The sequence below is a fragment of the Python bivittatus genome, unplaced genomic scaffold (genome assembly GCF_059951505.1).
Source record: "Python bivittatus isolate LINGU-HERP-01145 unplaced genomic scaffold, Pbiv_v1 ctg000020_np1212, whole genome shotgun sequence".
NCBI classification, from domain to species: Eukaryota; Metazoa; Chordata; class Lepidosauria; order Squamata; family Pythonidae; genus Python; species Python bivittatus.
The window spans coordinates 30,735,454-30,747,639 of NW_028277030.1; the positions used below are offsets into that span (position 1 = coordinate 30,735,454).

The 12,186-nt window shown below is 38.2% G+C and overlaps 1 protein-coding gene across 1 annotated transcript in view; it reads left to right on the plus strand.

Moving 5' to 3' along the window:
* MYT1L (myelin transcription factor 1 like) overlaps nt 1-12,186 on the plus strand; it is a 237,386-nt gene that overhangs the window by 192,847 nt on the left and 32,353 nt on the right. The window contains exons 14-16 of the mRNA XM_088136652.1: nt 2,909-3,030; nt 3,391-3,453; nt 3,916-3,984. Coding sequence (XP_087992778.1) covers nt 2,909-3,030; nt 3,391-3,453; nt 3,916-3,984 — 254 coding nt within the window. The remainder of the gene's footprint in view (nt 1-2,908; nt 3,031-3,390; nt 3,454-3,915; nt 3,985-12,186) is intronic.

The following is a 12,186-nucleotide window of genomic DNA, read 5'->3' on the forward strand; positions in this document are numbered from 1 at the left end:
ATGGAATTATATTAATTCTTTGTTTTTGCTACTGTGATAACTACAAAATTAAAAAGTAGTAGTAAAGACAGAAAAAATGCCTTGTTACATGGCTGTATTTTACCTTTATGCTATCAGTAAGAAAAGCATTGAGACAATAATGTTTCCTCCTATTCCTATAGTGAGGACCAGGTGACTAGTTTGCTGGTGCCCTTGGCCTCAAGGTGCTGACGTTTAATGCCAGATCTGTTTGTGACAAGAGCACCTTCATCCACTATTTGGCGTTGGATGAGGCAGCAGATCTAAATGCTTTACTAAAATTTGGCTGGGTAAAGGTGACAATGTCATCCTGTCAGAAATCTGCCCAGCTGGGTTTTAGACTTTTGTTGATTAAACTGAATGATGAGTTTTTATACTCTGATTATTGGGAAGAAGAGATTTTTTTTCTTTTTCTTTTGAAATACTAGAGAAATTGTTAAGTTACTGAAGTTGTTTACAGTATCTCATCCAGAGAGAGGGGGGAGTAATCTTTTATATATTCTCTTTTACTTTTCTTTTTCCTTTCTTTTTTCCAGCTCTTTGCATTTCTCTTTTTCTTTTCTTTACTTATATTTTCTTTAGTTTGTATTAGTCTTTTATCTTTGTATATGTAAACTCTAGTAAAATTGTTATTAAAAAAAAGAAATCTGCCCAGCTGGGTTTCAAGTCCTTCAGCAACCTTAATGCCAAGGCCAGGGAGGGGGTTGGCTTTGATTGTAAGAAACAGGGACTCCATTCTTCAGGTAGTGGGTTGTGAGTGCCTATATGATTGCTTGGGTTGTAGATATTAGCTTGGGATCCTGTTGGTGTACCAACTACCCTATTCCCTGAGCTCGTGGAATTGGTCTTCAGGAGGGTGGCAAAGAACGCCCACCTTTTGGTGCTGGGGAACTTAACTTTCCTCCCCTGGAGGCAGACTCTGGCAAGGCTTGGGAACATATACTCCATGGCAACCATGGGCTTGTCTCAAATAATCATGGGCCCAACACTTGTAAATGGTAATATATTAGACTTTGTTTTTGTCTCAGAGCAGATATTAGATGATCTGGAGATGGAGGGGGTTCCATTACCCCATTGTCATTGTTAGATCATGCCTCGATCCATTTAAAATTGTTAGCCACTTTGACCTCCTTGGGGCCAGGGGATCTGTTTGGATAGTCCTCCCCAGACACATAATGGATCCAGCTGGGTTTCAAAGGGTATTTGGGGAATTTCTCAGCTCTCTGGTAGGCAGTTCTGTGCAGTGCCTGAATAACTGGCAATTGCCAATGGGAGACAAACCAGGCATTGAAAAATACTGGTCGTGATCAGCTTCTTTCTGGGGCTGAAAAGAAAAAGAATCTGTCTTACCATGTATTGTCGAAGGCTTTCATGGCCGGCATACGATGGCTGGTGTGGGTCTTCCGGGCTGTGTGGCCATGGTCTTGAAGTTTTGTTTCCTAACGTTTCACCAGCACCTGTGACCGGCATCTTCAGAGTGCAGGAGCACAGACAGGAGCAGTTCTCTCTGTGCCCAGGGTGATGTGACCCTTCTGTGGGTATTTATAGAGATCTGGGGGGGGGAGGGGGGGATTGGGGGTGTGTGGGTGGGGTTGGGTTACTGAGTGGCTGCTTATTTTGGTGTTAGAACCTGTGTGTATCTTCCTGGGGATTAGGCAGGGTTTTTTCTTCTATTGAATTGTTAACGAGGGGCTGCTGGGGGTGATTAGCAAGTTCATTGTGTGAACTGTTCACAGGTCCTGGTGGTTGAGCTGAGTTTGTTGACCTTTTGCAGGCTGTATTTTTCAGGATTGGTAGCCAGGTTTTGTTGATTTTTAGACTCTCCTCTTTTTTATTGAAACTGTGCTGGTGTTTGTGAATCTCAATGGCTTCCCGGTATAGCCTGGTATAGTGGCTGTTGGTGTTGTCCAGTATCTCTGTGTTTTCAAATAGGATTTTGTGTCCAGTGTGCTTGAGAGCATGTTCAGCTACTGCAGATTTTTCTGGTTGCTGTAGTCTGCAGTGCCTTTCGTGTTCTTTTATCCTGGTATGGATGCTGCGTTTTGTGGTCCCGATGTATACTTGCCCGCAACTGTCTTACCCTTGGTTACACTACCAACTACAGGAATATCTGTGTCAATGCATATCAGCAAATTGAACTGAATGTTTCCACATTCAGTACCTTGAGAACATATTTGTTAATAGGTATTGTAGTTAGTAGTATTTGGAGGGTTACATGTTATCCATGCCTATATACAATGTAATTTATTTTATCCAAATTCTGTGTAAATCATTTTCTGCTATCTTTTCATGGAGTCTTGTATATGAACCATACACCCATATCTCAAACAGATTTCTGATAAACCATTTAGACAAATGTATTTTCAGTTATACAATTAACATTGAAGATAAGGTGTCAGCTTTTGTTCCAGCATAAGATTGCTTCCTCATGGCAAAGTTTCCATGTGGCTCTCATAATATCTGTTGGTAGTTTACCACAAGGATTGGCACTTTATACTATACATTAAGTGCCCTTAATGGAACTTTTCCTTTGTGGGTACTGTGAACGCAGAAGCTTCCAATGTAATACCATTATTCCATGTGGTGCACCATCTTATAAAAGTTATGGTAACCACATGGTGCTCTTACCAAGTGGCATGAATTTGAAACAGCATTCGCCTTAATGAAATAATGTGCTGTACGAAGTAACCATGAGAGATATGCAGAATGTTAGTTCATGCAAACCATTCCTTTCACTGCAATACAAGAATGCTATCTGCACTGTAAACATTTCAAAATGGTTATTTGTGGACCTTTCTGGAGAGAAAGGTCTTGACTTGATTGGAAATTTTTAGTGGTAGGCACTACGGCCTTCTATTAAATGTAGTTTCTGTCTTACCCTTCATTACAGCCAGAAGACTTAGATCCTTTCCAAGAGGCATTAGAAGAAAGAAGGTATCCTGGGGAAGTCACCATCCCAAGTCCTAAACCCAAATATCCTCAATGCAAAGAGAATAAAAAGGATTTAATAACGTAAGCATAATGTGAGGTGAAATTATTTTTTACTCCTTTTTAACCTTATCTTTCTCTTGTTGTCTTATCTGAATAAACAAGTACATATATGCCTTGCAGTATGAGCATGCAGCATTTGCAGCATATAAATGTTTCAGACTGTCAGTTAAGTTTAAGTGATGAAGCTGCTTGTCCCTAATGATGCTATATTGTACTGAGATGCCATTTTCATTGAATTTTGTTCATTTTGCAGCTTTTCTGATAGGATGCTTAAATCCCCCTTGCAGACATTGCAGCTAAACTGGAAACAATGAAACTTTTAAAAGTTTTTTTTAAACATACTTACTATTTTGGCTGTTTTTTGTTTTTGTTTGGTGGCAGATGTCCAACACCAGGGTGTGATGGGAGTGGTCATGTGACTGGTAATTACGCCTCACATAGAAGGTGTGACTTCATTTTTTTCATGGTGGATTCTGTCTTTTCAATTTATTGTTTTCAGCTTACCTCAACAATGCTGTCAAAGTAAAAATGTTGAACTATGTGTTAACCCTTTGAGTAATAAATGTTGATCTTAAAAGCATGCTAATTTGTGTGTTGTATAAACGTCTTTTTTCTTTTAAAACAACTAAAATTTTGAAATTCTTACCTTTTTAGAATAGTTAACCCATGGATCACTAATTTTTTTTTATACCTATAAGCTTGTTTTTTAAAAAATCTATACATTTTATAGTTAAACATATTCAGAGGGTTAACTTATATTACAAAATGTAATATTGCAGCACTTGCCCGCCCCATCGCTTTTCTGCATTATAATTTTTTAATTTAATTTTTAAACGTTGTGTTTGTTTGGAAAATCTTGGCTTAAAAGAATATCAACTTACTTGACTGTCCTGACCTGTTTTACAGTCTGTCTGGCTGCCCACTGGCTGATAAAAGTATTCGAAGTATGCTGGCCACAAGCTCACAGGAACTCAAGTAAGATATGATGAAAGCCATTCCTTTAAAAAAAAAATCTTAGTATTTACAAACAGAAGTTTCTGGTTTATAAAAGGGCACTCTGTTAGGCAGCCAATCATAGCATAGATAAGGTGGATAGAGATTCATGGGCATTTTGGATATGCCAATGCAAGAAAGACAGGTATAACCATTTAAGAGGCATCTGTGGACATCTTGGAACTGAAATATAAAAGGAACTTGTCAAATGAAGTGATAAAGCTACTAATGAGAGTTCAGGGTTTTTGAATGCCACTTTGTTGGGCCAAACCAACTGAGAATTTCGTAAGCTTATAATGAATAGTTATCAACACAGATAAATAGTAGCTGGTCCATTATATGATTTTCAAGTGAAATGAAGAAAGGTAGCCGAAGAAGTCTTCAAGTCTGACAAATTGTGAATTGTAGCATGTTTTTTTCCCCCAGTTTTTAATTGTTATATTTGCAGAATACCATTTGAAGTTATAATAGCATACTATAATGCTAGCTTATGTCTCATTGATTAGATGGTTCCATTGTAAATATCTAAAACCAGATTTCAAAAAAGTTGGATCTTTGAGTGAAGTTCAAATTTTGGAATAAAGTGCAAAAATAAAGAAGGCATAAACGCTAAGAGAACGAATAATCTGAGGGTTTTTGTGGATTTAAGTAAGGTGGGGTGGAAACATCCCTATATGATGCATAAAAAAACTTCAGAATCCTCTATAATTTGTAAGAAGAACTGGAATGACAGAAACATTGCTGTTTCTGATACCGTGATTGTGCCTTGAATTGTACTGCCCCAAGCAGACATCAAGTACACCTGTATGATCTTGGGAAAGATAAGGACATAGAAAATGACATTGTTGCAAATACTAAAAGAAAACAATATTAAACAGTATTAAAAACAGTACAATATTAAAAACAGTATTAAAAAGAATTAAAGAGGTTGTGGAAGAAGTATGAAATTTTCTTTAGCAACTACCAGACTAAAAGAAGAAAGAAAGAATTCTGCAAAAGGAACAGTTAGATTCCAAAAATGTAATCTCAATTCAGGCAATCCACTAAGGAATTTGGCATTTTTTGTTTAATCTAGGCTCCACAGTACAGAAATAAGCTGAATTGGTTTGCAAATAAAAACACCCAGGAAAACAAGGGCTGCTGTAGTTCAAAAAAGTAGACCGAGATAGTCTGAAATCAAGGCGGCATAGGATGGTGCTTTTACATTCTGATTTATCTTGCCAGACTGAGCTACCAGGTACTCTAGTAAATTTACCAAGAATGAGAAGTAAAACAGATCCCCTTTGCTTCCTGAGCTCAACAGTTTAACCTTCAGGTCTTCTCTGAAGTTTTAGAGATTCTTTGGAGCATATGGGGATCCATAGATGGGAAGTTCTATTGCAATGCTTGCTCATGAAACCATGCAGCATTTTAGGTAACTCAGTACTTTCTAAATTAACTCTTTACCAGCAAACATTGCTCTTTATTAACAAACAAAAATAAATTAAGGTTGGCTTATTTTTAAGCAAAGCAGTTCAGAGGCACTAATGGTTTGCTGCTTGAAAATTTGCATTTTGCTTTTATTTCTACTGTAAATCTTTCCAAATTGTGAAATTGGGGCAATATCCCATCATTTATAACAAATAAATAAATAGCTGTCAGGTGACCTACCTTGGCTTGCATAGCACTGAACGTCCAAACCAATCATCCCACAAATATACAGCACATTAACCTCCTGCTCCCATGTAGAGTCAAATGGTTTACTCTTGCTGCATCGCAGGCCACTTCCTTCATATCTCCGGTCTCACTTTTACTTCTTCATGGCTTTTTGAGAATTCTCATATTGCCTCTCCTGCCTCAAAGTATAAAACCAACATAGAACCCATAGTTTCAGGCCTCTACTTACAAAGTCATGGGCAACATAATCCCAACTGGAATCCTTCCATTTATCTCTCCTGCTGCTCTTTGCTCATATTTCCTGTATGTGCAAGCTAGACACATTTATATAGTGTAGGGACAAATACTTGTTTTTTCATATTCGTAAGTCACCATGTTTCTTAGCCAGATGAATCAGCAAGATTATGAGTTTTCAAATCAGAACAGTCACTACAGTGAAGAATATTAAACAGAAAGGAATACAAGAATGGGATGCAACTGTCTACCAAAAACTTTATTTGCATTTGCTGTAACAAAATAAATAAGCAAGAGAGAAATTTCTAATGAAGATTTTAGTACCAGAGCTAATAACTTCAATAGTATGTCTAGTCTTTAGGAGATCTCATGGATAAAATCATACAGTAATTGCATTTATAAATGAGAACATTTTGGTATCTCTGGACCATGCCTTACACCTATGATGAAAAATGTAAGAATGTAAAATAATTTTGACGTGGATCCTATTGGTAATAGATTTGGGTTGTTTACTTCCAGCAGATTCATAGTAAAATTAATGACAGCTCATTTTGAAAATGATGCTTACTCCAGAAAAGCTTTAAAAATGGAATTGGTTCCATTTTTAAAAATTTAAAAATTGTTTCTTTTGCATTCCCAAAACTATAGAACATCCACCCGTTTGCCAGAAACATTGAGAGAGGCTTTAGGTTAATAGATATCTGAGATTCAAAACAAGCAATTTGGGGGGCAGAACTAGTTGAAGCAGAAACAGGAGTGTTATTTGATCCTTTCTAAAGTTCTTTTACTTCTCCCTCACATAGCACTTACCTGCTAGTATTATAGCAAAATATCCATTTGTTTATTTTTTGCTCCCTACAACTAACTTTGTCTTTCCTTTTTTAACATATAAAGGTGATGTGTTCCTATTTAGTTTATACAAACTGGGTGGAAGAAATTGAGTTTTATTTTTTAAAACTAGAATATACCATAAGAACAATGTAGAAAATACCATTTTTCTATTTCCAAGTGAAAAATTGGACCGACCTACCTTTCTTTCTTTCTTTCTTTCTTTCTTTCTTTCTTTCTTTCTTTCTTTCTTTCTTTCTTTCTTTCTTTCTTTCTTTCTTTCTTTCTCCCAGTCACATTTGTCCCCAACTATACAGGAAGAAAAGGGAGAATAGAATATATTTTTTCTACTTCCTGTGAGGATGGTTTCAGCTTGTCTTGCTCAATAGGTGTCAGTGTAACTTTGAATGAATATTATTCACCTTTTTGCCTTGGTACAGTATGTTGTTCCCCAACCCTTTGCCCTCCAGTTGTGTTGCATGGATCTATAATTTCCATTATTCCTAGCCAGCATAAGCACTCTACTCCAATATATCTGGAAGGCACCAGGCTAGAGAAGATTGAACTCAGTTTGGAATGGAGTTTTGCTTTGCTGGAAACCTCTCTTTCCTGTTAGGTGCAATCTGAGTGTGTATTGCAGCTTTAGTATTTACTTTTGCGTTTGTGCATGTGTGTGAAATAGACTTTCCAGTGTTCCAAAGTTTTTGTTGCCTGCTGTACATTTATTCTAATAAATATTTACATTAATGTAATGTACATTTATTCTATATGCCATATAGATCTACTTGTTTTCAAAAGTGTGCTGCCTTTTGGGCTAAGGACCAAATTTGTCCTTGGAGTATCATATAGGGAGGCAAATTTCAATTTGAAGCTAATATATATGATTTTGTTGCATGTTCAGGTAGTCCTCACTTAACGATGGTAATTGGGACCAGAATTTCTGTTGCTAAGCCATGTGGTAGTAAAGCACGACATCACGTGACTGTGCCACTTAGCAATGGCAGTTTGGACAGTCCCCAGTTACTGTTGTTAAGCAAGGACTGTGTGGGTTGTTAAGCGAGGACCTCACATGATCATAACTTCCAACTTCCTGCTGGCTTCCCTATTGACTTTGCTTGTGGGAAGCTGGCAGGGAAGGTTGGAAATCACAATCACATGGTTGTGGGACGCTGTGAAAGTCGAAAACCCAGGCCAGTTGCTGAGCACCTGGATCACAATCACGTGACTGTGGAGGCCTTGCGACAGCCAGAACTTTGAGGACCAGTTGTAAGTACCACTTGTTCAGCACCGTCACAAGTTTGAATGGTCGCTGAATGAGTTGGCATTAACCAAAGACCACCTGTATTATTTTATTTAATTTGATCTAGCTAAATAATATCACTGTCTTTTTTTGCATTGAGATTGTTCATTACAGAACAATGTTGTTGTTGTTGTTCAGTCGTTAAGTCGTGTCCGACTCTTCATGACCCCATGAACCATATTGTGCCAGACCTTCCTGTCCTTCACTGGCTCCCTGAGTTTGCTCAGTTTCGTGCTCATTGCTTCAGTGATGCTATCTAACCATCTCATCCTCTGCTGTCCTCTTCTCCTTTTGCCTTCAATCTTTCCCAGCATCAGGGTCTTTTCCAAAGAGTCCTCTCTTCGCATTAGGTGACCAAAGTATCTGAGCTTGAGCTTCATTATCAATCCTTCCAATGAGCAGTCAGGGTTGATTTCCTTTAAGGTTGACTGGTTTGACCTCCTAGCAGTCCAGGGGACTCTTAAGAGTCTTCTCCAGCACCACAGTTCAAAGGCATGAGTTCTTTGGCGCTCAGCCTTCTTTATGGTCCAGCTCTCACAGCCATACATTACTACTGGAAAAACCATAGCTTTGACTATGCGGATCTTTGTCGGCAAGGTGATGTCTCTGCTTTTTAATATGCTATCTAGGTTTGTCATAGCTTTCCTCCCAAGGAACAAGTGTCTCTTAATTTCATGGCTGCAGTCTCCATCTGCGGTGATCTTGGAGCCCAAATAAATGAAGTCTGTTACTGCTTCCATTTCTACCCCTTCTATTTGCCAGGAATTGATGGGTCCAGATGCCATGATCTTAGTTTTTTTAACGCTGAGTTTCAAGCCAGCTTTTGCACTCTCCTCTTTCACCCTCATCAGGAGGCTCTTTAGTTCTTCTTCACTTTCTGCCATTAGGGTGGTATCATCTGCATATCTGAGTTGTTGATGTTTCTCCCTGCAATCTTAATTCCGGCTTGTGATTCTTCCAGCCTGGCATTTCTCATGATGTACTCTGCATATAGGTTAAATAAGCAGGGTGACAGTATACAGCCTTGTTGTACTCCTTTCCCTATTTTGAACCAATCAGTTGTTCCATGACCGGTTCTAACTGTTGCTTCTTGGCCTGCATACGGATTTCTCAGGAGACAGGTAAGATGGTCTGGTACCCCCATCTCTTTAAGAATTTGCCACAGTTTGTTGTGATCCACACAGTCAAAGGCTTTTGCATAGTCAATGAAGCAGAAGTAGATGTTTTTCTGGAACTTTTGTGCTTTCTCCATGATCCAGCGAATGTTGGCAATTTGATCTCTAGTTCCTCTGCCTCTTCAAAACCCAGCTTGTACATCCGGTAGTTCTCGGTTCATGTATTGCTGAAGCCTAGCTTGTAGGATTTTGAGCATAACCTTGCTAGCATGTGAAATGAGTGCAATTGTGTGATAGTTTGAGCATTCTTTGGCATTGCTCTTCTTTGGAATTGGAACATAAACTGACCTTTTCCAATCCCGTGGCCACTGTTGCGTTTTCCAAACTTGCTGGCATATTGAGTGCAGCACTTTAACAGCATCATCTTTTAGTATTTTAAATAACTCAGCTGGAATACTGTCATCTCCGCTAGCTTTGTTGTTAGTAATGCTTCCTAAGGCCCAGTTGACTTCACTCTCTAGGATGTCTGGCTCAAGGTCAGTGACCACACCAGCATGGACATCAGGGACATTAAGATCTTTCTTGTACAGTTCTTCTGTGTATTCTTGCCACCTCTTCTTAATCTCTTCTGCTTCTGTTAGGTCCCTGCCTTTTTTGTCCTTTATCATGCCCATCTTTGCACTATACTAAAGAACAATAGGGCCAGGTTATCTGAGGGACTGCCTATCTCCCATGGTTTCTACCAGCAGAGTAACTGCACTCCAAGTCCCTTAGATTAAACAGTGCCACCTGTCAGGATTCAGGAAGCCTTCTCTGTTGTGGTGCCTCCTCTCTGGAATGAGATCCCCTCTGAAATCTGTATGGCTCCCACCTTGATGGTGTTCTAGAAAGCCTTGAAGATCTGGCTGGATCTGAAATACAGATACAGGTCTTGGGCTAGGATAGATGGCCCCCCTTGTTGGTGGTTCAACAGTAATCTATGTATCTCATTATGGTTTTAAGATGATGTACATCTTTTTATGCTTTCCATTAACATTGAATTTTCTGGTCCATGTAAAATATATAAAAATATAAAATTTAACTTAAATTAAAATTCAATTTAAACAACATCAAAATAAAACCTAAAATTTGCATTGCATTCACATTTCTCTTTGAAGAGAAAGTAATCCTAATATTTAGAGTAAGATAAATCACTATGTGCACATTCTCCCAAGATAATATACAGAAGTTCAATTTTCAAGATTAAACAGATAAAGAGGACTATGTGTAGGCATATCTAGTTCTGCACAGAGTGACCAACTAGATAGAGTAGAAAGCTCACAAGTTGATCTGGATAGGTCCATCAGCCAACATCCTGACAATGGGAGTTCCTTGAATTGCATCAGGTTTAATACCAGGATGGACAAAGAGAAACAAGATGGGGTAGGAAAGGAAAAGCACCATCGCTCTTTTCTCCCCTTCACAACAGTTCTTCATCCCCTCCCAGCCCTGCAGATGGAATAAGTTCCAGAGGTGGCCCTGCTAGCTATTTGCAGTGATATCCAAATCACCATCACTGAAAGGATAGGGGAGGAAATGGATCTTTATGTACCCATAAATTAATTTGGATTCTTAATATATATCTCTTAATCTTACTATAAGCAACAACAAACATTTTTATAGTGGTTGAACTGTAACAGATCATGATCTAATGGTTTATAGCAATAAAATGCAAGTTTCCACCAAAAAAGAAAAAGAAAAAAAACCAAGTTGGTCTGGACAGGATAGCCCACTTCCACTGCCACTTCCCAGCAACCAGAACTTAAGGCATGTTGTCTGTGATTCAAGAGATAATAAACAGCGATCTACCTTAGCAATCACTGATTGCCTGATTGTCAATGAATATGTCCAGTCCTTTTATAAAGCCTTCCAAATTGAATATTATTACAATTTAATACTGATCATATGCAGTATCAGAAAAGACTTCCTTTGGTCAATCATGAACGTCCCTGTATTCAGTTTCAGTGGATGACCACAAATTCTAACATTATGAGAATGGAAGAAAATCTTCCCTATATTTATTACCTGTGCCATGAATTACTTTATATAATTTAATCATCTCTTACCCTCCTTTGTTCTAAGCTAAAGAACCGCAGTTGCTGGACCTTGCTTGTACATTGATCTTAGAAACTGAGAGACCGTGAGTTCTAATTCCACCTTAGGCACAAAGCCAGCTGGGTGATCTTGGGCCAGTCACTCTCTCTCAGCCATAGGAAGCAGGCAATGGCAAACTACTTCTGAAATCTTGCCAAGAAAACTGCAGGGACTAGCCCAGGCAGTCACCAGGAGTAGAAAACTGACTCAAAGGCACAAAAACATATTATCTGAAGTTACTGGATTACTAAAGGTTGTCTACAAAAGATATAGGTCTTTATGATTTTCAGTAGTGATGTTTATTCACCATATGAGAGATAAGCTTTTAAACCAGACAAACTTCTATGGTTTGTTCATAATTCAGTTATTGAGTTGAGGTTTCCTTTTTCATTTACAGTTTGGTTACAGTTTTAACTCCTTTAAAACATGTCAGGATGACAATAAGTCTTTAGATGTACATGCTTAAGTCCATTTTGTATTCGGTGATGCTAATAAAATAGGACCCAGACATCAGTACTAATATGATAATAAGATCTGAATACATGGTGGCTACCTTTAGTTATTTCTAGTTAATACAGTATATAGCTGAATTCCTGATCTGCTTTAATTAAAAGAAACATTCTGATCTTGAGTGTGTACATCTAAAAACCTATGGTCATCCTGCTTTTGCCACCATATGGAAGGTTTATATGTGGTTTCTGAAATGTTCATGTTTGTATTCACATATAAAACTTTTGAAACTTTTGGAAGTTTCAAGGGCAATTTTGATGTGTCCCCAAGGACATATTTTCTTGACTGCTTTAGCTGATAGTTTTAATCCTGGTTCAGTTATGTGCAGTTAAGCTTGCTGTCTCTGAAAGTACATTACTGCTGTCAAGATTAAAATTCAGTATCTGAACCTGATATATAGATTCAAAA